Raw genomic sequence first — 25,609 nt, forward strand, 5'->3', positions numbered from 1 at the left:
GATAAAACCACAAATTATACAGAGGGAAAAACCCCCGGACGTTTAACAATTCTCCCGATTCATAAAACGTCTCAATTCTGACACAACCAGCTAAAAAGAAAACAGTTAATTGTAATTTATTAAAAGTGCCGTTAGCTAAAACAAATTGCCCCCTAATCAATGACGACACAGGTATTGACCATTTTGAATAGCACATTCACGCTCAGATCCAATATGGATCAAATCATTCACGCATTCATTTCCTGGTCAAATCATTCATTTCCTGGTCAAATCATCCATTTCCTGGTTTCTCCACAAGACAAAAACTGGCCACATTTCTGTTGTCCACTATTGATCATTATACCAGAATGTGATGTCACTAAGGCACCACTGATCACTATAACAGAATGTGATGTCATTAAGGCACCACTGATCATTATGACAGAATGTGATGTCACTAAGGCACCACTGATCATTATGACAGAATGTGATGTCACTAAGGCACCACTGATCACTATAACAGAATGTGATGTCACTAAGGCACCACTGATCATTATAACAGAATGATGTCACTAAGGCACCACTGATCATTATAACAGAATGTGATGTCACTAAGGCACCACTGATCATTATAACAGAATGATGTCACTAAGGCACCACTGATCATTATAACAGAACGTGATGTCACTAAGGCACCACTGATCATTATAACAGAATGATGTCACTAAGGCACCACTGATCATTATAACAGAACGTGATGTCACTAAGGCACCACTGATCACTATAACAGAATGATGTCACTAAGGCACCACTGATCATTATAACAGAATGATGTCACTAAGGCACCACTGATCATTATAACAGAATGTGATGTCACTAAGGCACCACTGATCATTATAACAGAATGTGATGTCACTAAGGCACCACTGATCATTATAACAGAATGATGTCACTAAGGCACCACTGATCATTATAACAGAACGTGATGTCACTAAGGCACCACTGATCACTATAACAGAATGATGTCACTAAGGCACCACTGATCATTATAACAGAATGTGATGTCACTAAGGCACCACTGATCATTATAACAGAATGATGTCACTAAGGCACCACTGATCATTATAACAGAATGATGTCACTAAGGCACCACTGATCATTATAACAGAATGTGATGTCACTAAGGCACCACTGATCACTATAACAGAATGATGTCACTAAGGCACCACTGATCATTATAACAGAATGATGTCACTAAGGCACCACTGATCATTATAACAGAATGTGATGTCACTAAGGCACCACTGATCATTATAACAGAATGTTAAATGGTAAAAGCGAGTCTCTTATGAGGAATAAAAACCCCTTTGGCTGAAGGGCCAGCATTTATACACATTAACTTTGATCAATGCAAAATGCTGCTTAATAAAAGCTCATAAGACACTCATCACTGATCTGGGGTCAGGACATAACATTATAAAACGAACTAAAGGGGGGCGATTACAGAGCTAACATCTGATCTGGGGTCAGGACATAACATTATAAAACGAACTAAAGGGGGGCGATTACAGAGCTAACATCTGATCTGAGGTCAGGACATAACATTATAAAACGAACTAAAGGGGGGCGATTACAGAGCTAACATCTGATCTGGGGTCAGGACATAACATTATAAAACGAACTAAAGGGGGGCGATTACAGAGCTAACATCTGATCTGGGGTCAGGACATAACATTATAAAACGAACTAAGGGGGGCGATTACAGAGCTAACATCTGATCTGGGGTCAGGACATAACATTATAAAACAAACTAAAGGGGGGCGATTACAGAGCTAACATCTGATCTGGGGTCAGGACATAACATTATAAAACAAACTAAGGGGGGCGATTACAGAGCTAACATCTGATCTGGGGTCAGAAGATAAACCATCCCATGGGACAGATGAAGCCACAGAGAAACGTGATGATAGGTATGTCATGAGAAGAGTTGTCCGACCCCTCAACAAAACAACTTCTCTCTGTAGCTTGTAAACATGGGTGACTTAAAAACAGCAGAGGGCAAAGGGCAAAGGGCAAAGGGCACACGGTTGAGTGATGTCATCCATTAGCAGTGAGTCATTACATTACTTACAGACAGACACACGGTTGAGTGATGTCATTACATTACTTACAGACAGACACACGGTTGAGTGATGCCAGCCATTAGCAGTGAGTCATTATTAGGCAGTGAGGCCGTAGTTCCTTTGATATCTTCTAATCCCTACATAATCCCCATCATACAGATTAACTAACCACACACATTACATACAGACACCGTGTGGTGTAGTGTTATACTGAGTTTCAGGTCTGGTTCATGTCAGGAGGGTATTATAGACACATTACATACAGACACCGGGTGGTGTAGTGTTATACTGGGTTTCAGGGCTGGTTCATGTCAGGAGGGTATTATAGACACATTACATACAGACACCGGGTGGTGTAGTGTTATACTGGGTTTCAGGTCTCTGGTTCATGTCAGGAGGGTATTATAGACACATTACATACAGACACCGGGTGGTGTAGTGTTATACTGGGTTTCAGGGCTGGTTCATGTCAGGAGGGTATTATAGACACATTACATACAGACACCGGGTGGTGTAGTGTTATACTGGGTTTCAGGGCTGGTTCATGTCAGGAGGGTATTATAGACACATTACATACAGACACCGGGTGGTGTAGTGTTATACTGGGTTTCAGGTCTCTGGTTCATGTCAGGAGGGTATTATAGACACTTTACATACAGACACCGGGTGGTGTAGTGTTATACTGGGTTTCAGGTCTCTGGTTCATGTCAGGAGGGTATTATAGACACATTACATACAGACACCGGGTGGTGTAGTGTTATACTGGGTTTCAGGGCTGGTTCATGTCAGGAGGGTATTATAGACACATTACATACAGACACCGGGTGGTGTAGTGTTATACTGGGTTTCAGGGCTGGTTCATGTCAGGAGGGTATTATAGACACATTACATACAGACACCGGGTGGTGTAGTGTTATACTGGGTTTCAGGGCTGGTTCATGTCAGGAGGGTATTATAGACACATTACATACAGACACCGGGTGGTGTAGTGTTATACTGGGTTTCAGGTCTCTGGTTCATGTCAGGAGGGTATTATAGACACATTACATACAGACACCGGGTGGTGTAGTGTTATACTGGGTTTCAGGGCTGGTTCATGTCAGGAGGGTATTATAGACACATTACATACAGACACCGTGTGGTGTAGTGTTATACTGGGTTTCAGGTCTCTGGTTCATGTCAGGAGGGTATTATAGACACATTACATACAGACACCGGGTGGTGTAGTGTTATACTGGGTTTCAGGTCTCTGGTTCATGTCAGGAGGGTATTATAGACACATTACATACAGACACCGGGTGGTGTAGTGTTATACTGGGTTTCAGGTCTCTGGTTCATGTCAGGAGGGTATTATAGACACATTACATACAGACACCGTGTGGTGTAGTGTTATACTGGGTTTCAGGGCTGGTTCATGTCAGGAGGGTATTATAGACATGAACCAGAGACCTAACAGACTTCAATACATCAACTATCAAAACAGTGACAACCACATCTCAAGCAGGGTAACAGTGTGTCCCAGAGTTCCTCCCCGTGGGATCATCCCTCCTTCTTGTTCCTACCAAACAACTTGAAGCTGGACTTCTTCTTCTTTTCTTTCTTTGTGTCTGAAAGAGAGAGAGGATGGGATGAGGGAGAGAGAGAGGATGGGATGAGAGAGAGAGAGGATGGGATGAGGGAGAGAGAGGATGGGATGAGGGAGAGAGAGAGGATGGGATGAGAGAGAGGATGGGATGAGAGAGAGGATGGGATGAGAGAGAGGATGGGATGAGAGAGAGAGAGAGGATGGGATGAGAGAGAGAGAGAAGATGGGATGAGAGAGAGAGAGGATGGGATGAGAGAGAGAGGATGGGATGAGAGAGAGAGGATGGGATGAGAGAGAAAGGATGGGATGAGAGAGAGAGAGGAGTGGTAGAGAGTAGAAGTAGAGCGAGAGAGAGTAGAGGTAGGTTCTCCATAGATAGAGAGGTTCTCCATAGATACAGAGGGTTAGAGAGGTTCTCCATAGATACAGAGGGTTAGAGGTTCTCCATAGATACAGAGGGTTAGAGAGGTTCTCCATAGATACAGAGGGTTAGAGAGGTTCTCCATAGATACAGAGGGTTAGAGAGGTTCTCCATAGATACAGAGGGTTAGAGAGGTTCTCCATAGATACAGAGGGTTAGAGAGGTTTTCCATAGATACAGAGGGTTAGAGAGGTTCTCCATAGATACAGAGGGTTAGAGAGATTCTCCATAGATACAGAGGGTTAGAGAGGTTCTCCATAGATACAGAGGGTTAGAGGTTCTCCATAGATACAGAGGGTTAGAGAGGTTCTCCATAGATACAGAGGGTTAGAGAGGTTATCCATAGATACAGAGGGTTAGAGAGGTTCTCCATAGATACAGAGGGTTAGAGGTTCTCCATAGATACAGAGGGTTAGAGAGGTTCTCCATAGATACAGAGGGTTAGAGAGGTTATCCATAGATACAGAGGGTTAGAGAGGTTCTCCATAGATACAGAGGTTTAGAGAGGACATTATTAGAGGGATGATTCACACAGTTGAGGAGCGATAGCACTTCCTGGTTTGGCCTCCTTTTAGAGTCAGTTCATTAAGAAATGCTAGCAGCCATGACTGAATTCAAACCAGAGTTGGTTTCGGGGTGTGGTTTGATATGGGTGTGTGTGTGTGTGTGTGTTCACAGGTGGGAAGGGTTAGCCAAATTATTTAGCCAATTAGCTCAGTTTTCTCCCTTTCTGGTTCTGATAAGGGTTATAGAAGATAAACTGATCCTAGATGTGTTGTGTAGGTACTGACCTTGGGTTTGATAAGGGTTATAGAAGATAAACTGATCCTAGATGTGTTGTGTAGGGACTGACCTTGGGTTACAGAAGATAAACTGATCCTAGATGTGTTGTGTAGGGACTGACCTTGGGTTTGATAAGGGTTATAGAAGATAAACTGATCCTAGATGTGTTGTGTAGGGACTGACCTTGGGTTTGATAAGGGTTATAGAAGATAAACTGATCCTAGATGTGTTGTGTAGGGACTGACCTTGGGTTATAGAAGATAAACTGATCCTAGATGTGTTGTGTAGGGACTGACCTTGGGTTACAGAAGATAAACTGATCCTAGATGTGTTGTGTAGGGACTGACCTTGGGTTACAGAAGGGAAACTGATCCTAGATGTGTTGTGTAGGGACTGACCTTGGGTTATAGAAGATAAACTGATCCTAGATGTGTTGTGTAGGGACTGACCTTGGGTTTGATAAGGGTTATAGAAGATAAAATGATCCTAGATGTGTTGTGTAGGGACTGACCTAGGGTCTTCATCATCTTATTGAGCTGCTCATCTTCCTCATCCTCCCTGAAGAGAGATCAGACAGAAGATTAACGACACAGCATGACTAACCTACACACACACACACAATCCCAGAGAGCCATCCACATTAAAGACAGCTCCCCCCCTTTCTCTTACCTGAATCTGTCATCCCCCCTCTCTCTCCTACCTGAGTGTCATCCCCCTCTCTCTCCTACCCGAGTCTGTCATCCCCCCTTCTCTCCTGCCCAAGTCTGTCATCCCCCCCTCTCTCTCCTACCCGAGTCTGTCCTCCCCCCCTCTCTATCTTCTATCTGAGTCTGTCATCCCCCCTCTCTTCTACCCGAGTCTGTCATCCCCCCTCTCTCTCTTCTACCTGAGTCTGTCATCCCCCCCTCTCTCTCCTACCCGAGTCTGTCACCCCCCCCCTCTTCTACCTGAGTCTGTCACCCCCCCCTCTCCTACCTGAGTGTCATCCCCCTTCTCTCTCCTACCCGAGTCTGTCATCGTCCCCCTCTCTCTCCTACCCGAGTCTGTCATCTCCCCCTCTCTCTCCTACCCGGGTCTGTCACCCCCCCCCCCCCCCACACCTACCTGAGTCTGTCATCTCCCCCTCTCTCTCCTACCGGGTCTGTCACCCCCCCTCTCTCTCCTACCTGAGTCTGTCATCCCCCCCTCTCTCTCCTACCTGAGTCTGTCATCCCCCCTCTCTCTCCTACCTGAGTCTGTCATCCCCCCCTTCTCTCTCCTATCTGAGTCTGTCATCTCCCCCTCTCTCTCCTACCCGAGTCTGTCATCTCCCTCTCTCTCCTACCCGGTCTGTCACCCCCCCCCCCCCCCCCCCCACACACTCCTACCTGAGTCTGTCATCGTCCCTCTCTCTCTCCTACCGGAGTCTGTCATCCCCCCCTCTCTCTCCTACCCGAGTCTGTCATCGTCCCCCTCTCTCTCCTACCCGAGTCTGTCATCTCCCTCTCTCTCCTACCCGGTCTGTCACCCCCCCCCCCCCCCCACTCCTACCTGAGTCTGTCATCGTCACTCTCTCTCTCCTACCGGAGTCTGTCATCCCCCCCTCTCTCTCCTACCCGAGTCTGTCATCGTCCCCCTCTCTCTCCTACCCGAGTCTGTCATCGTCCCCCTCTCTCTCCTACCCGAGTCTGTCATCGTCCCCCTCTCTCTCCTACCCGAGTCTGTCATCTCCCCCTCTCTCTCCTACCCGGGTCTGTCACCCCCCCCCCCCCCCCACACCTACCTGAGTCTGTCATCTCCCCCTCTCTCTCCTACCGGGTCTGTCATCCCCCCCCCCACACCTACCTGAGTCTGTCATCTCCCCCTCTCTCTCCTACCGGGTCTGTCACCCCCCCTCTCTCTCCTACCCGAGTCTGTCATCTCCCTCTCTCTCCTACCCGGTCTGTCACCCCCCCCCCCCCACTCCTACCTGAGTCTGTCATCGTCCCTCTCTCTCTCCTACCGGAGTCTGTCATCCCCCCCTCTCTCTCCTACCCGAGTCTGTCATCTCCCCCTCTCTCTCCTACCCGAGTCTGTCATCGTCCCCCTCTCTCTCCTACCCGAGTCTGTCATCTCCCTCTCTCTCCTACCCGGTCTGTCACCCCCCCCCCCCCCCCCCCCCCACACTCCTACCTGAGTCTGTCATCGTCCCTCTCTCTCTCCTACCGGAGTCTGTCATCCCCCCCCCCACACCTACCTGAGTCTGTCATCTCCCCCTCTCTCTCCTACCGGGTCTGTCACCCCCCCTCTCTCTCCTACCCGAGTCTGTCATCTCCCTCTCTCTCCTACCCGGTCTGTCACCCCCCCCCCCCCCACTCCTACCTGAGTCTGTCATCGTCCCTCTCTCCTACCGGAGTCTGTCATCCCCCCCTCTCTCTCCTACCCGAGTCTGTCATCGTCCCCCTCTCTCTCCTACCCGAGTCTGTCATCTCCCCCTCTCTCTCCTACCTGGGTCTGTCACACCCCCCCCCCCCCCCCCCCACTCCTACCTGAGTCTGTCATCGTCCCTCTCTCTCTCCTACCGGAGTCTGTCATCCCCCCCTCCCTCTCCTACCCAAGTCGGTCATCCCCCCTCTCTCCTACCCGAGTCTGTCACCCCCCCTCTCTCTCCTACCTGAGTGTCATCCCCCCTCTCTCTCCTACCTGAGTGTCATCCCCCCTCACCTCTCCTACCCAAGTCGGTCATCCCCCCCTCTCTCTCCTACCCGAGTCTGTCACCCCCCCTCTCTCTCCTACCTGAGTGTCATCCGCCCCTCTCTCTCCTACCTGAGTCTGTCATCCCCCTCTCTCTCCTACCTGAGTCTGTCATCTCATCATCTCCCCCTCTCTCTCCTACCTGGGTCTGTCACCCCCCCCCCACACTCCTACCTGAGTCTGTCATCCCCCTCTCTCTCCTACCTGAGTCTGTCATCTCATCATCTCCCCCTCTCTCTCCTACCTGAGTCTGTCATCCCCCCCTTCTCTCTCCTATCTGAGTCTGTCATCTCCCCCTCTCTCTCCTACCCGAGTCTGTCATCTCCCTCTCTCTCCTACCCGGTCTGTCACACCCCCCCCCCCCACACACTCCTACCTGAGTCTGTCATCCCCCTCTCTCTCCTACCTGAGTCTGTCATCTCATCATCTCCCCCCCTGTCTCCTACCTGAGTCTGTCATCCCCCCTCTCTCCTACCTGAGTCTGTCATCCCCCTCTCTCTCCTACCCGAGTCTGTCATCATCCCCCTCTCTCTCCTACCCGAGTCTGTCATCGTCCCCCTCTCTCTCCTACCCGAGTCTGTCATCTCCCCCTCTCTCTCCTACCCGGGTCTGTCACACCCCCCCACACCTACCTGAGTCTGTCATCTCCCCCTCTCTCTCCTACCGGGTCTGTCACCCCCCCTCTCTCTCCTACCTGAGTCTGTCATCCCCCCCTCTCTCTCCTACCTGAGTCTGTCATCCCCCCCTCTCTCCTACCTGAGTCTGTCATCCCCCCCTCTCTCTCCTACCTGAGTCTGTCATCCCCCCCTCTCTCTCCTACCTGAGTCTGTCATCCCCCCCTCTCTCTCCTACCTGAGTCTGTCATCCCCCCTCTCTCTCCTACCTGAGTCTGTCATCCCCCCCTCTCTCTCCTACCTGAGTCTGTCATCCCCCCCCTCTCTCTCCTACCTGAGTCTGTCATCCCCCCCTCTCTCTCCTACCTGAGTCTGTCATCCCCCCCTCTCTCTCCTACCTGAGTCTGTCATCCCCCCCTCTCTCTCCTACCTGAGTCTGTCATCCCCCCCTCTCTCTCCTACCTGAGTCTGTCATCCCCCCCTCTCTCCTACCTGAGTCTGTCATCCCCCCTCTCTCTCCTACCTGAGTCTGTCATCCCCCCCTCTCTCTCCTACCTGAGTCTGTCATCCCCCCCCTCTCTCTCCTACCTGAGTCTGTCATCCCCCCCCTCTCTCTCCTACCTGAGTCTGTCATCCCCCCCTCTCTCTCCTACCTGAGTCTGTCATCCCCCCCTCTCTCTCCTACCTGAGTCTGTCATCCCCCCCTCTCTCTCCTACCTGAGTCTGTCATCCCCCCCCCCCCCTCTCTCTCCTACCTGAGTCTGTCACCCCACCCTCTCTCTCCTACCGGAGTCTGTCACCCCACCCTCTCTCTCCTACCTGAGTCTGTCATCGTCCAGTCCGTCTATGATGGCGTTTCTGTCATTGACGATCTCCACCAGCTTGACCATCAACTCCTCTTCTCTACGGCGGTCCCACAACGTCTTCAGCCGCTCTGCCCACATTAACACACACATTAACACACACATAAACACACACATAAACACACACAAACACACGATCAGTGTAAACACACACACTAACACACGATCAGTGTAAACACACGATCAGTGTAAACACACACATTAACACACGATCAGTGTAAACACACACACTAACACACGATCAGTGTAAACACACGATCAGTGTAAACACACACATTAACACACGATCAGTGTAAACACACACAACTTTTGCATTGTCCACACCAGGTCTGACCCCAACACACCCCCTCACCAGGTCTGACCCCAACACACCCCCCCTCTCTCTCCTCACCAGGTCTGACCCCAACACACCCCCCCTCTCTCTCCTCACTAGGTCTGACCCCAACACACACCCCTCTCTCTCCTCACCAGGTCTGACCCCAACACCCCACCCCCCCTCTCTCTCTACTCACCAGGTCTGACCCCAACACACACACCCCCCCCCCCCCCCCCCTCTCTACTCACCAGGTTTGTCCATGAGTCTCCTCAGCTCCTGCTCTACACTGGGCTGCCCCCCCCCCTCTCTCTCTCTACTCACCAGGTTTGTCCATGAGTCTTCTCAGCTCCTGCTCTACACTGGGCTGCTGTTCCTCCAAGTCCTGTGTCTTCGCTCTGCACACACACACACACACACACACACACACACACACACACACACACACACAGACAGATGTTAGAGGACTAGGAAATATCTGCTGTGTGTATTTTTGTGGTTCTGTGGGTGTGTGTGTGTGTGTGTCTGCGTGTGGTTCTGTGTGTGTGTGTGTGTGTGTGTGTGTGTGTGCGGTGTGTGTATGTATGTGAGACTCACATGTAGACCAGTTCAGACTCTCTCCTCATGGACACCTGCTTGTTTCTGATGAGGTTGAACCATTCCACCATCAGGTCATCCATCATCACGTCCTCTTCCCCCTCTGACACACACACACACACACACAACCACACACACAACCACACACACACACACACAACCACACACACACAGAACCACACGCAGACACACACACACACAACCACACACAACCACACACACAACCACACACACAACCAAACACACACACACACAACCACACACAACCAAACACACACACACACACAACCACACACAGCCACACACACGATTACCACCACAGTGGAATTTAAAAGCAGACCTCGAGATATTAAAGACATATTGACAGAGTTCAAGGTCATGAAACACTTGAGAAATATTAAAGACACTATTTCCCCTACTGTCCCCCTCTATCCCTCTCCTCCATCCCTCTACTCCCTCCACCCCTCCCTCTCTCCTCCCTCCCTCTCTCCTCCCTCCATCCCTCTACTCCCTCCATCCCTCCCTCTCTCCTCCCTCCATCCCTCCCTCTCTCCATCCCTCCCTCTCTCCTCCATCCCTCTCCTCCATCCCTCTACTCCCTCTCTCCTCCTCCTCCATCCCTCTACTCCCTCCCTCCCTCTCCCATCCCTCTACTCCCTCCATCCCTCCCTCTCTCCTCCCTCCCTCCCTCTCCCATCCCTCCCTCTCTCCTCCCTCCCTCTCTCCCTCTCCCATCCCTCCCTCTCCTCCATCCCTCTACTCCCTCCATCCCTCCCTCTCTCCTCCCTCCCTCTACTCCCTCCATCCCTCTACTCCCTCCATCCCTCCCTCTCTCCCTCCCCCCTCCATCCCTCTCCTCCATCCCTCTCCTCCATCCCTCTCCTCCATCCCTCTCCTCCATCCCTCTCCTCCCTCCCTCTCCTCCATCCCTCTCCTCCCTCCCTCTCCCATCCCTCCCTCTCTCCTCCCTCCCTCTCTCCCTCTCCCATCCCTCCCTCTCCTCCATCCCTCTACTCCCTCCATCCCTCCCTCTCTCCTCCCTCCCTCTACTCCCTCCATCCCTCTACTCCCTCCATCCCTCCCTCTCTCCCTCCCCCCTCCATCCCTCTCCTCCATCCCTCTCCTCCATCCCTCTCCTCCATCCCTCTCCTCCATCCCTCTCCTCCCTCCCTCCCTCCCTCTCCCATCCCTCCCTCTCTCCTCCCTCCCTCTCTCCCATCCCTCCCTCTCCTCCATCCCTCTACTCCCTCCATCCCTCCCTCTCTCCTCCCTCCCTCTACTCCCTCCATCCCTCTACTCCCTCCATCCCTCCCTCTCTCCTCCCTCCCTCTCTCTCTCCTCTCTCTCTCCTCCATCCCTCTACTCCCTCCATCCCTCCCTCTCTCCCTCCCCCCTCCATCCCTCTCCTCCATCCCTCTCCTCCATCCCTCTCCTCCATCCCTCTACTCCCTCCATCCTCCATCCCTCTCCTCCATCCCTCTCCTCCATCCCTCTACTCCCTCCACCCCTCCCTCTCTCCCTCCCCCCTCCATCCCTCTCCTCCATCCCTCTCCTCCATCCCTCTACTCCCTCCATCCCTCTCCTCCCTCCCTCCCCCCTCCATCCCTCTCCTCCATCCCTCTCCTCCATCCCTCTCCTCCCTCCCTCTCTCCCTCTCTCCCTCTCCCATCCCTCCCTCCCCCCTCCATCCCTCTCCTCCATCCCTCTCCTCCATCCCTCTCCTCCATCCCTCTCCTCCATCCCTCTCCTCCATCCCTCTACTCCCTCCATCCCTCCCTCTCTCCTCCCTCCCTCTCTCTCTCCTCTCTCTCTCCTCCATCCCTCTACTCCCTCCATCCCTCCCTCTCTCCCTCCCCCCTCCATCCCTCTCCTCCATCCCTCTCCTCCATCCCTCTCCTCCATCCCTCTACTCCCTCCATCCCTCTCCTCCCTCCCTCCCCCCTCCATCCCTCTCCTCCATCCCTCTCCTCCATCCCTCTCCTCCATCCCTCTACTCCCTCCATCCCTCTCCTCCCTCCCTCCCCCCTCCATCCCTCTCCTCCATCCCTCTCCTCCATCCCTCCCTCCCCCTCCCTCCCTCCCCCCAGCCACCAGGGCTGTCTTTATTTCCTCCTACCGCCCGTCAATCCCACAGAGACAGGAAGCTATCAGAGACTTCATTAGAGCCAGAAGTGGTGGAAATTCACTTTTTGGGTCACATCCCCTCAGGCGACACCGACCCCAATCTACACCTCTTCCCTCCACTCTCAACACAACACCCCTCTCCCTCCATCCTCAAGCTCAATCTCACCCTCTCCTTCCTCCTCACTCTCCCTCTGTGTGAGTCTTACCCTCTTCATCCCTCCCTGCTCCCTCTCTCCTCTACGCAAGTCTTACCCTCTCCCTCCCTGCTCCCTCTCTCCTCTACCCTCTCCCTCTGCGCGAGTCTCACTCTCTCCCTCCGAGTCTCACCCTCTCCCTCCGAGTCTCACCCTCTCCCTCCGAGTCTCACCCTCTCCCTCCGAGTCTCACCCTCTCCCTCCGAGTCTCACCCTCTCCCTCCGAGTCTCACCCTCTCCCTCCGAGTCTCACCCTCTCCCTCCGAGTCTCACCCTCTCCCTCCGAGTCTCACCCTCTCCCTCCGAGTCTCACCCTCTCCCTCCGAGTCTCACCCTCTCCCTCCGAGTCTCACCCTCTTCAAAGGAGCGTAGTTGTTTCTCCAGGTCCACTCCTTTCCTCTCCCTCCGAGTCTTACCCTCTCCCTCCGAGTCTTACCCTCTCCCTCCGAGTCTTACCCTCTTCACAGGAGAGTAGTTGTTTCTCCAGGTCCACTCATTTCCTCTCCCTCCGAGTCTCACCCTCTCCCTCCGAGTCTCACCCGCTCCCTCCGAGTCTCACCCGCTCCCTCCGAGTCTCACCCGCTCCCTCCGAGTCTCACCCTCTCCCTCCGAGTCTCACCCTCTCCCTCCGAGTCTCACCCTCTCCCTCCGAGTCTCACCCTCTCCCTCCGAGTCTAACCCTCTTCACAGGAGCGTAGTTGTTTCTCCAAGTCCACTCCTTTCCTCTCCCTCTCCCTCCGAGTCTTACCCTCTTCACAGGAGCGTAGTTGTTTCTCCAGGTCCACTCCTTTCCTCTCCAACTCATTAACACTGTCCTCTATCTCCTGAAGCTCTCTGAGGATCTCTTCCTTCGGGATGTAGTCGGGTTTACTCTGCACACACACAGACACCACACACAGACACCACACACAGACACCACACACATTAATATAAACACACAGGTACTAACATCCCTCATCCCGTCTCCATGTATTAAACCTACTGGTTTAGGTGTCTTGGTGTCTGTGTTGGAGCCGTTAGCTGTCGTTGAGCTCTTCCCTGTCAGGACGCCTGGTAGAGGAAACACAGCAGAACACTGTTATGGGGAGCTGGGGAAGTGGGTTTATGTCTGTCTGTGTGTGTGTCTGTCTTACCCCATGTCCCAGGGCCGGTGTTCAGCGGGCTGGGTGAGGAGGCTTCTGGGGGGCTGGAGGGGGCCAGAGTAGACCCAGCAGGGACTGAAGCCTGGGCGTTTCCTGATCCACCGGCCCAGGGCCGAGACAGGGTTTCAGCCTTCTGAATGTCAGGGTGGAGGGGAGAGGAGTCTTTAGGTCCTACAGGCCTGGCGAGAGAGAGAGGAGGGGAGGAGGAGTGATGGGGGTGGATTAGAGAGAGGAAGAACAGAGGGGAGGAGAGAGAGGAGGGAGAGGAAGAAAAGAGGGGAGGAGAGAGAGAAAGGAGGGGGAGGAGGAGAGGGGAGGAGAGAGATGTAACAAGGTCTGTCTCTTCCTTTCCTTCCTGAATGCATCTAACCTCTCATTGTCTCACAATTAGTTGTTTTCCTTCCCCAGGTTCTCTCTCACCTTTCATACGAGAGTCTGAGGATCAGTAGGACTGAGGAGGAGGAGGAGGAAGAGGAGGAGGAAGAATGGTCATCCGGGGCTAGGGGGTGGGACTCTAGGGGACGGCCTTAGCCCCGACACACCGCAGGTCTGACGAGGAGGGAGGGGAGGGGGAGGAGGGAGGGGAGGGGGAGGGTCTTTGATCTCCGGTGGAACATCAAAACAGAGCGGCTCGGAGGGGCACGAACAAACCGCCTGCAGAACGGATGAGGGGTGGAAAGACGAACGGATGAGGGGTGGAAAGACGAACGGATGAGGGGTGGAAAGCTGGGACCTCACACCCAGGTGACCCTTCCACAGCGGCTGGGACCTCACACCCAGGTGACCCTTCCACAGCGGCTGGGACCTCACACCCAGGTGACCCTTCCACAGCGGCTGGGACCTCACACCCAGGTGACCCTTCCACAGCGGCTGGGACCTCACACCCAGGTGACCCTTCCACAGCGGCTGGGACCTCACACCCAGGTGACCCTTCCACAGCGGCTGGGACCTCACACCCAGGTGACCCTTCCACAGCGGCTGGGACCTCACACCCAGGTGACCCTTCCACAGCGGCTGGGACCTCACACCCAGGTGACCAGACCTCCCAGATTACTAGTGGACACGTGACAACGCAAGTGGAAGTAGGATAAAACCAAGTTGGAATAGAACCAAAGTAGAACAGAATAGGAGTAGGGTAGAACAGTAGTGGAACATAAGAGTTCTGTAGAATAGAGTTCTACATAGTATTTTAGTGTTCTGTAGAGTAGAATGGAGTTCAGTGACAAGAGAAAATGAGCAGCAGGTGGAATAGAAACAGAACATAATGGAACAGAGACAAGTGGAGCGAAACCAGAGTAGATATAAAGTAGAATATGGAGTAGAATATGAAGTAGAGTAGAATATGGGGTAGAATATGGAGTAGAGTAGAATATAGAGTAGAATATAGAGTAGAATAGAATACAGAGTAGAGTAGAATATAGAGTAGAATATAGAGTAGAAAAGAGTGAAGAGTAGAATGTAGAGTAGAGAAGAGTATAGAGTAGAATATGGAGTAGAATATGGAGTAGAGTAGAATAGAGTAGAATATGGTGTAGAGTAGAATATAGAGTAGAATAGAGTAGAATATGGTGTAGAGTAAATATAGAGTAGAGAGTAGAGTATAATATGGAGTAGAATATAGAGTAGAATATGGAGTAGAAAATAGAGTAAAGAGTAGAATGTAGAGTAGAGAGTAGAGTAGAATATAGAGTAGAATATGGAGTATAATGTAGAAAAGAATATAGAGTAGAATGAGGAGGAGAATATAGAGTAGAATGCAGAGTAGAATTTGGAGTAGAATGTAGAGTAGAATATGGAGTAGAATGCAGAGCAGAATATGAAGAATGCAGAATATGGAGAAGAATATGGAGTAGAGTAGAATATAGAGTAGAATGTATAGAAGAGAGTAGAATATAGAGTAGAAGAGAATATAGAGTAGAGTAGAATATGGAGTAGAGTAGAATATGGAGTAAAGTAGAATGTAGAGTAGGATCTGAGGTAGAATATAGAGTAGAGTGAAGAGTAGAATGTATAGTAAAGAGTAGAGTAGAATATGTAGTAGAGTAGAATATGGAGTAGAGTAGAATATAGAGTAGAATATAGAGAAGACTAGAATATGTAGTAGAGTAGAATGTAGAGAAGAATATGGAGTAGAATATAAAGTAAGATATAGAGTAGAATATGGAGTAGAAAAGAATATAGAGTAGAGTAGAATTTAGAGTAGAGTAGAATATAATATAGAGTAGAATTTAGAGTAGAATATAATATAGAGTAGAGTAGAATTTAGAGTAGAGTAGAATAGAATATAGATGAGTGGAATGTAAAGTGGAATATATAGAAGAGAGTAGAATATAGAGTAGAATATGGAGTACAATATGTAGTAGAGTAGAATGTAGAGTAGAATATGGAGTAGAGTAGAATATAGAGAAGAGTAGAATATGGAGTAGAGTAGAATATGGAGTAGAGAAGAATAGAATTTAGAGTAGAGTAGAATAGAATATAGAGGAGAGTAGAATGTAAAGTAGAATATATAGAAGAGAGTAGAATATAGAGTAGAATAGAATATAGAGTAGAGTAGAATTTAGAGTAGAGTAGAATAGAATATAGAGGAGAGTAGAATATAGAGTAGAATAGAATATAGAGTAGAGTAGAATTTAGAGTAGAGTAGAATATAGAGGAGAGTAGAATGTAAAGTAGAATATATAGAAGAGAGTAGAATATAGAGTAGAATATGGAGTAGAATGCAGAGTAGAATATAGAGTAGAATATAGAGTAGAATGTAGAGTAGAATGTAGAGTAGAATGTAGAGTAGAGTAGAATATAGAGTAGAATATAGAGTAGAATAGAATATAGAGTCGACTAGAATATAGAGTCGACTGTAGAGTAGAATGTAGAGTAGAATGTAGAGTAGAGTATATAGTAGAATGTAGAGTAGAATGTAGAGTATACTTACTTGGAGGCAGGTTTGAGTCTGGACCGCCAGTCAGCAGGAGAGCTGCTGTTGTCTGCTGTTGCTAAAGAGAGACAAGACGATATACAGCCCCCAAAAAACATTACATCAGCCATAACAGCCACAAATAATTACCACTGAAAAGTGAAATGTGGATGACCAACTAGACAGACAGGGCAAATGGTGCTCACCCATAGTGTTGCTGGGAGAAGCAGCTCCGGATGCCTTATCCAGGGTTTTGTTCCACAGGCCTGTTCTGCTGGCTGGGGTCGGGGTGGAGGTGTTGGGGGTGAGGGGGGCGAGGAGAGACGGGTCTGCTTTTAGCTTAACTCGGCCCCCAGTCTCCTTTTTAGGCGTCTCCGTCTCTTTCTTAGGCGTTTCAGCAGGGGCAGGTCTGAGAGAGGGAGATCTGGGGGTCGAGGGGAGACAGAGGGAGGCCTTTCAACATCGAACAGACAAATAGTATTTCCTCAAATCTTAATTAACGTCTCGCTTCCATCTCATACACATTGGAATAGAAAGTCCCTCCCCTCTGATCTGAAAAGGAGACAAGGTAAGAGGATGCAAGGAAAGATGAATTGAGGAAGGGCCATTGACGCCAACTGTATGCTTGAAGTGCTATTCCCTTATTTTACCAGCAGAGGTCGGGCTCTATTTTTATTTATTTAACCGTTAACTAGGCAAGTCAGTTAAGAACAAATTCTTATTTACAATGACGGCCTACTCCGGCCAAACCCTTACGACACTGGGCCAATTGTGCGCCGCGCTATGGGCCTGTTGTGATACAGCCTGGAATTGAACCAGGGCCTGTAGTGGTAGTGATGCCTCTAGCACTGTGATGCAGTGCCTTAGACCGCTGCACCACTCGGGAGCCCGCAATACTGTCTAATACAACGTTTCCCAAACAAAAGGGCCGTTTTGGTTTTTGCCCTAACATCAGTGCTTCATTTGAGCCGGGTCCTATTTGAACCGGGTCCTATTTGAGCCGGGTCCTATTTGAGCCGGGTCCTATTTGAGCCGGAGCCTATTTGAGCCGGAGCCTATTTGAGCCGGAGCCTATTTGAGCCGGGTCCTATTTGAGCCGGGTCCTATTTGAGCCGGGTCCTAATTGAGCCGGGTCCTAATTGAGCCGGGTCCTATTTGAGCCGGGTCCTATTTGAGCCGGGTCCTATTTGAGCCGGGTCCTAATTGAGCCGGGTCCTATTTGAGCCGGGTCCTATTTGAGCCGGGTCCTATTTGAGCCGGGTCCTAATTGAGCCGGGTCCTATTTGAGCCGGGTCCTATTTGAGCCGGGTCCTAATTGAGCCGGGTCCTATTTGAGCCGGGTCCTAATTGAGCCGGGTCCTAATTGAGCCGGGTCCTATTTGAGCCGGGTCCAGTACCTCTCGCGGCATGATTCATTCATTATTTCACTGTTGGCACTGTGTAAACATTCTAATGGAAGTGATCAGAGTTAAATCAAGTTGCCTGCTCGTTATTCCCCCCCCCCAGTTGCCTGCTCGTTATCCCCCCCCCCCCCCCCCCAGTTGCCTGCTCGTTATCCCCCCCCCCCCCCCCCCAGTTGCCTGCTCGTTATCCCCCCCCCCCCCCCCCCCAGTTGCCTGCTCCTTAATCCCCCCCCCCCCCAGAAAGACCATCATGTAAAATACGAATATTAATAATAAATTAATTAATATTCATAAATAAATGAATAATAATAATAATAATAAAAGTAATAATAACTAAATTGGACGGCAGGGTAGCCTAGTGGTTTGAGCGTTGGACTAGTAACCAAAAGGTTGCAAGTTCAAACCCCTGCGCTGACAAGGTAAAAATCTGTCGTTCTGCCCCTGAACAGGCAGTTAACCCACTGTTCCTAGGCCGTCATTGTACATAAGAATTTGTTCTTAACTGACTTGCCTAGTTAAATAAAGGTAAAATAAAAAAAACACATTTAAAAAAATGGAGAAGAGAGAGAGATAATAAAAAAAGTAATAATTAATTCATTCATTAATTAATAATGAAATTAATTAATAATAAAAAAGTAGTGATATTTTTATGTGATTATCCCATCCTGCCCCTGCCACACTGATCCCAGACCTGCCCTCTTATTTATACATAGAGGGAATGGGGAGGGCCAGTGTGGTATGTAACTGATCCCAGACCTGCCCTCTTATTTATACATAGAGGTTATGGGGAGGGCCAGTGTGGTATGTAACTGATCCCAGACCTGCCCTCTTATTTATACATAGAGGTTATGGGGAGGGCCAGTGTGGTATGTAACTGATCCTGACACGCTCACTATGTGTCCCGGGACTTCCCGATCTATAAATGAAGCACTGCCTTACACGACACAGCTGATTCAAATGATTAAAGCGTGATGATTGGTTGATTATTTGAATCAGCTGTGCAGCGCCACGGCAAAAAACCAAAACGTTGCTCCTGAGGAGAGTGTCGAGTTCTGAGAATATCTGAGATGTCTCACCTGTTCTCGGTCTTCTTCAGTCCTACAGGATGCCACGGAGGACTTGAAGCACCAGCTGTTGTTGTGTTGTTGTCTGTTAGTTTCTTAGTGATGACAGCACCAGCTGTTGTTGTGGTGTTGTTGTCTGTTAGTTTCTTAGTGATGACAGCACCAGGTGTTGTTGTGTTGTTGTCTGTTAGTTTCTTAGCGATGACAGCACCAGCTGTTGTTGTGTTGTTGTTGTCTGTTAGTTTCTTAGTGATGACAGCACCAGCTGTTGTTGTGGTGGTGTTGTTGTCTGTTAGTTTCTTAGTGATGACAGCACCAGGTGCTGTTGTGTTGTTGTCTGTTAGTTTCTTAGTGATGACAGCACCAGCTGTTGTGGTGTTGTTGTCTGTTAGTTTCTTAGCGATGACAGCAGCAGCCTGGGTCTTGGTACTGCAGTCTTCTTTAGATGGAGAGGCTTTCACATCACTATCCATCTTGAAGACAACTCTACCTCTACCCTGAACCACGTCCCTGTCCCCACCTAGCACCACATTCACACCCTTATCCCCTCCCTTACCCCCACCCCAACCTGAACCCTCTCCCTTACCCCCTACCCCACTGCCACCCAAACTCACTACCACACTCACACCCTGGCCAACCCCCACTACTGTCCCCTGTGTGCCAGCGTTCGGGACTCTATTTGTGGGTAGACTCGGTGCCTGTCCCGGAGTCTGGGTCTTGCCCTGGTTCTCCTGCCCAGTGGTGGTGTTCCCAGATTGGAAGAACTGGAGCCGGGCCTGCTGGGTAGTTGTCGTGTTGATGTTCCGTGGGACTGCGGTGGGTCCAGGGGCTGCGGGGCTCACTATGCCCAGGGAGGAGAGCCCCGGGCTGGGCCGCCAGGAGGAGGCAGAGGGGGCGGTGCTTTTGGATCCGTCTGATTTGGAGCTCAGCCAGCTAGGGACACATTTGGAGGGGGTACTGGTGGGTGTCGGAGCTGGGGTGGATTTCGGGGGGTCTGTGTATTTGGCTCCGGGGGTATTCCTGGAGAGGTCTGAGAGAGGGGTGGTCTGGACAGTGGGAGGAGGGTGAGGGGTGTATTTGGAGGAAGAAGGGGTAGTAGGGGTGTTTTGGGGCAGGTATGAGAGAGGGGTGGTCTGGACAGTGGGAGGAGGGTGAGGGGTGTATTTGGAGGAAGAAGGGGTAGTAGGGTTGTTTTTGGGCAGGTATGAGAGAGGGGTGGTCTTGACAGTGGGAGGAGTGTATTTGGATTCAGCAGGGGTAGTAGGGTTGTTTTTGGGCAGGTCTCGGAGAGGGGGGTGTGTTGGCAGCGCCCCCTGGGGGTGGTGGTGGGAGGTACAGATGAAGGAGCCTGGTGTTGGTCCAGGTTTACAGTTACCAGACAGTAGAGTGGTGGAACACTCACTACACCTGGAGAACACAGGAACAGACATGATATAGAACACCTATATATGGAGAACACAGGAACATACATGACATAGAACACCTATATATGGAGAACACAGGAACAGACATGACATAGAACACCTATATATGGAGAACACAGGAACAGACATGACATAGAACACCTATATATGGAGAACACAGGAACAGACATGACATAGAACACCTATATATGGAGAACACAGGAACAGACATGACATAGAACACCTATATATGGAGAACACAGGAACAGACATGACATAGAACACCTATATACGGAGAACACAGGAACAGACATGACATAGAACACAGGAACAGACATGACATAGAACACAGGAGACCATTAAGAATATTGTGTCTGTCTGCACGTCTGTCAACCAACCAGATCTCTGTCTCCACCTATAGACTGATACATGTTACAGCAATGAACGCAGTGTGAAGTACAGCTGTCTACCACGGTACAGCTCTACACAGTTAACCCTTTCACTAGGAGACTGGTATAATAACATGGTACAGCTCTATACAGTTAACCCTTTCACTAGGTGACTGGTATTATAACATGGTACAGCTCTATACAGTTAACCCTTTCAATAGGAGACTGGTATAATAACATGGTACAGCTCTACACAGTTAACCCTTTCAATAGGAGACTGGTATAATAACATGGTACAGCTCTACACAGTTAACCCTTTCACTAGGTGACTGGTATAATAACATGGTACAGCTCTACACAGTTAACCCTTTCAGTATGTGACTGGTATAATAACATGGTACAGCTCTATACAGTTAACCCTTTCACTAGGTGACTGGTATTATAACATGGTACAGCTCTATACAGTTAACCCTTTCAATAGGAGACTGGTATAATAACATGGTACAGCTCTATACAGTTAACCCTTTCAATAGGAGACTGGTATAATATGGTGGAGTCATTAACATGGTGGAGTCATTAACAGGGTGGAGTCATTAACAGGGTGGAGTCATTAACAGGGTCAAATGGTGGAGTCATTAACAAGGTGGAGTCATTAACAGGGTGGAGTCATTAACAGGGTGGAGTCATTAACAGGGTGGAGTCATTAACAGGGTGGAGTCATTAACAGGGTGGAGTCATTAACAGGGTTAAATGGTGGAGTCATTAACAGGGTGGAGTCATTAACAGGGTCAAATGGTGGAGTCATTAACATGGTGGAGTCATTAACAGGGTTAAATGGTGGAGTCATTAACATGGTTAAATGGTGGAGTCATTAACAGGGTCAAATGGTGGAGTCATTAACAGGGTGGAGTCATTAACAGGGTTAAATGGTGGAGTCATTAACAGGGTGGAGTCATTAACATGGTGGAGTCATTAACAGGGTGGAGTCATTAACAGGGTTAAATGGTGGAGTCATTAACAGGGTGGAGTCATTAACAGGGTGGAGTCATTAACAGGGTGGAGTCATTAACAGGGTGGAGTCATTAACAGGGTGGAGTCATTAACAGGGTGGAGTCATTAACAGGGTGGAGTCATTAACAGGGTTAAATGGTGGAGTCATTAACAGGGTTAAATGGTGGAGTCATTAACAGGGTTAAATGGTGGAGTCATTAACAGGGTTAAACGGTGGAGTCATTAACATGGTTAAACGGTGGAGTCATTAACATGGTGGAGTCATTAACAGGGTTAAATGGTGGAGTCATTAACAGGGTTAAATGGTGGAGTCATTAACAGGGTTAAACGGTGGAGTCATTAACATGGTTAAACGGTGGAGTCATTAACATGGTGGAGTCATTAACAGGGTTAAACAGTCAGGTCTTACCTGGCACAGCTCCTGTGATACAGCCTCCCATCCACTAGGTGTCTCTGGACCAGATGAACGTGTTTATTACACACGGAACACTTACTGCTCAGAGTCCCCGTCTTATTGGATCGCTCCGACAACACATCCTTCTGGGGACGGACAGACAGACAGATTAACCTTCTGTTAGTTACAACAGGAGTATTTGACGTAGGGTCCACAGACCCCTAGGGGTTGTTGGAGGTACTACAGTAGGTCCGTGCAATGATTATTATTTCAATGTTATTATTACTAAATCGCCAGAAACAAAAACGAAAACATTTTGAATCACAAACCTACACTAGAAAAGAGGAGAATCTTATTGTATTCCTCAACTCGTTATATTGAGCTAATTATCTGACACAGGCTTTGACCAAGCACCTGTTCGTAGGCCACCAGTCTCAACGACACTCACTGGAGGATCTGACAAAGCACCTGTTCGTAGGCCACCAGTCTCAACGACACTCACTGGAGGATCTGACAAAGCACCTGTTCGTAGGCCACCAGTCTCAACGACACTCACTGGAGGATCTGACAAAGCACCTGTTCGTAGGCCACCAGTCTCAACGACACTCACTGGAGTATCTGACACAGGCTTTGACAAAGCACCTGTTCGTAGGCCACCAGTCTCAACGACACTCACAGGAGGATCTGACAAAGGCTTTGACAAAGCACCTGTTCGTAGGCCACCAGTCTCAACGACACTCACTGGAGTATCTGACACAGGCTTTGACAAAGCACCTGTTCGTAGGCCACCAGTCTCAACGACACTCACAGGAGGATCTGACAAAGGCTTTGACAAAGCACCTGTTCGTAGGCCACCAGTCTCAACGACACTCACTGGAGTATCTGACACAGGCTTTGACAAAGCACCTGTTCGTAGGCCACCAGTCTCAACGACACTCACTGGAGGATCTGACACAGGCTTTGACAAAGCACCTGTTCGTAGGCCACCAGTCTCAACGACACTCACTGGAGGATCTGACACAGGCTTTGACAAAGCACCTGTTCGTAGGCCACCAGTCTCAACGACACTCACTGGAGGATCTGACAAAGCACCTGTTCGTAGGCCACCAGTCTCAACGACACTCACTGGAGGATCTGACAAAGCACCTGTTCGTAGGCCACCAGTCTCAACGACACTCACTGGAGGATCTGACACAGGCTTTGACAAAGCACCTGTTCGTAGGCCACCAGTCTCAACGACACTCACTGGAGGATCTGACACAGGCTTTGACCAAGCACCTGTTCGTAGGCCACCAGTCTCAACGACACTCACTGGAGGATCTGACACAGGCTTTGACAAAGCACCTGTTCGTAGGCCACCAGTCTCAACGACACTCACTGGAGGATCTGACACAGGCTTTGACAAAGCACCTGTTCGTAGGCCACCAGTCTCAACGACACTCACTGGAGGATCTGACACAGGCTTTGACAAAGCACCTGTTCGTAGGCCACCAGTCTCAACGACACTCACTGGAGGATCTGACACAGGCTTTGACCAAGCACCTGTTCGTAGGCCACCAGTCTCAACGACACTCACTGGAGGATCTGACACAGGCTTTGACAAAGCACCTGTTCGTAGGCCACCAGTCTCAACGACACTCACTGGAGTATCTGACAAAGGCTTTGACAAAGCACCTGTTCGTAGGCCACCAGTCTCAACGACACTCACAGGAGGATCTGACAAAGGCTTTGACAAAGCACCTGTTTGTAGGCCACCAGTCTCAACGACACTCACTGGAGGATCTGACACAGGATAAATTCAAAGTGTGTTGGTCACCTGCACAAGGTCAAAGTGCGTTGGTCACCTGCACAAGGTCAAAGTGCGTTGGTCACCTGCACAAGGTCAAAGTGCGTTGGTCACCTGCACAAGGTCCAGTGAAATACTTGCTTTGCTAATAACTCTTCAACAGCAATGCACTGCAACATCAATATCCATCAAGAATCAAATACCAAAAGTCAAAAAATAACAACTAGTAATAATAATTGGCTTGTTAATAAAGATGAATCAGGCTAGTTACAACTGGGGCCGGAGTGAACCCTTACAGGAGGGCATCTCTCCAGGAACAGGGTTGGAGTGAAACCCGTACATGAGGGTATCTCTCCAGGAACAGGGTTGGAGTGAAACTCCTACAGGAGGGCATCTCTCCAGGAACAGGGTTGGAGTGACCCGCTACAGGAGGGCATCTCTCCAGGAACAGGGTTTGAGTGAACCCCTACATGAGGGTATCTCTCCAGGAACAGGGTTGGAGTGAAACCCCTACAGGAGGGCATCTCTCCAGGAACAGGGTTGGAGTGAAACCCCTACAGGAGGGCATCTCTCCAGGAACAGGGTTGGAGTGAACCCCTACAGGAGGGCATCTCTCCAGGAACACGGTTAGAGTTAAAACCTACAGGAGGATAGCTCTCCAGGAACAGGGTTTGGGCAACCCTGGACAAGAGTATTTAAAGGAGATCCTTACCTGTGCTGCCCTGTCTGGTCTGGTTGAGGCTTTGGGTGAGGAGGAGGGGGGAGGGCGGTTCTCAGTAGCGGATTTAGAGGGGGTAGAGGCAGGGAAGACCTTGGAGACAACTGCTTGGTTCTTTTTCCCAGAAGGCCCCTCTTCTGTGGATGCCTCCGCTGGACGCTTTATCCCTGCCATGCCGCCAACTACACACACACACACACACACACACAACTTGATCACAAAGTTCATCACAGTATGCGTGTGCCCATATCGTGTGGGCAGCATGTGAGTATCATGTGGGCAGCGTGTGAGTATCATGTGGGCAGCGTGTGAGTATCATGAGGGCAGCGTGTGAGTATCATGAGGGCAGCGTGTGAGTATCGTGTGGGCAGCATGTGAGTATCATGTGGGCAGCGTGTGAGTATCATGGGGGCAGCGTGTGAGTATCATGTGGGCAGCGTGTGAGTATCATGTGGGCAGCGTGTGAGTATCATGAGGGCAGCGTGTGAGTATCATGGGGGCAGCGTGTGAGTATCATGGGGGCAGCGTGTGAGTATCATGTGGGCAGCGTGTGAGTATCATGAGGGCAGCGTGTGAGTATCATGAGGGCAGCGTGTGAGTATCATGAGGGCAGCGTGTGAGTATCATGAGGGCAGCGTGTGAGTATCATGAGGGCAGCGTGTGAGTATCATGAGGGCAGCGTGTGAGTATCATGAGGGCAGCGTGTGAGTATCACGTGAGCAGCATGTGAGTATCACGTGGGCAGCATGTGAGTATCACGTGGGCAGCATGTGAGTATCACGTGGGCAGCATGTGAGTATCACGTGGGCAGCATGTGAGTATCACGTGGGCAGCATGTGAGTATCACGTGGGCAGCATGTGAGTATCACGTGGGCAGCATGTGAGTATCACGTGGGCAGCATGTGAGTATCACGTGGGCAGCATGCGAGTATCACGTGGGCAGCATGCGAGTATCACGTGGGCAGCATGCGAGTATCACGTGGGCAGCATGTGAGTATCACGTGGGCAGCATGTGGGCAAATCAAATGTATTTATATAGCCCTTCTTACATCAGCTGATATCTCAAAGTGCTGTACA

General features: G+C 50.0%; 2 protein-coding genes across 3 annotated transcripts in view; both read right to left on the minus strand.

The window, feature by feature from the left end:
• Positions 1 to 25,609, minus strand: part of LOC110493375 (zinc finger protein 729) — a 188,761-nt gene that overhangs the window by 58,500 nt on the left and 104,652 nt on the right.
• LOC110515252 (MICAL-like protein 2) overlaps positions 2,865 to 25,609 on the minus strand; it is a 32,257-nt gene continuing 9,512 nt past the window's right edge. Inside the window, exons 4-16 of one of the 2 annotated variants that reach the window (XM_036948728.1) lie at positions 24,527 to 24,714; positions 22,044 to 22,171; positions 18,844 to 20,238; positions 16,571 to 16,788; positions 16,383 to 16,443; positions 13,442 to 13,629; positions 13,291 to 13,358; positions 13,057 to 13,180; positions 9,991 to 10,093; positions 9,718 to 9,791; positions 9,037 to 9,151; positions 5,403 to 5,449; positions 2,865 to 3,709 (exon numbers count right to left, since the gene is read on the minus strand). In XM_036948728.1, the coding sequence (XP_036804623.1) occupies positions 3,642 to 3,709; positions 5,403 to 5,449; positions 9,037 to 9,151; positions 9,718 to 9,791; positions 9,991 to 10,093; positions 13,057 to 13,180; positions 13,291 to 13,358; positions 13,442 to 13,629; positions 16,383 to 16,443; positions 16,571 to 16,788; positions 18,844 to 20,238; positions 22,044 to 22,171; positions 24,527 to 24,714 (2,777 nt within the window). In that variant the 3' untranslated portion in view covers positions 2,865 to 3,641. Of the gene's footprint in view, positions 3,710 to 5,402; positions 5,450 to 9,036; positions 9,152 to 9,717; positions 9,792 to 9,990; positions 10,094 to 13,056; positions 13,181 to 13,290; positions 13,359 to 13,441; positions 13,630 to 16,382; positions 16,444 to 16,570; positions 16,789 to 18,843; positions 20,239 to 22,043; positions 22,175 to 24,526; positions 24,715 to 25,609 lie in introns of both variants that reach the window. The other variant, XM_036948727.1, reaches the window with a different exon arrangement.

Source organism: Oncorhynchus mykiss, chromosome 17 (assembly GCF_013265735.2).
Source record: "Oncorhynchus mykiss isolate Arlee chromosome 17, USDA_OmykA_1.1, whole genome shotgun sequence".
Lineage (NCBI taxonomy): Eukaryota > Metazoa > Chordata > Actinopteri > Salmoniformes > Salmonidae > Oncorhynchus > Oncorhynchus mykiss.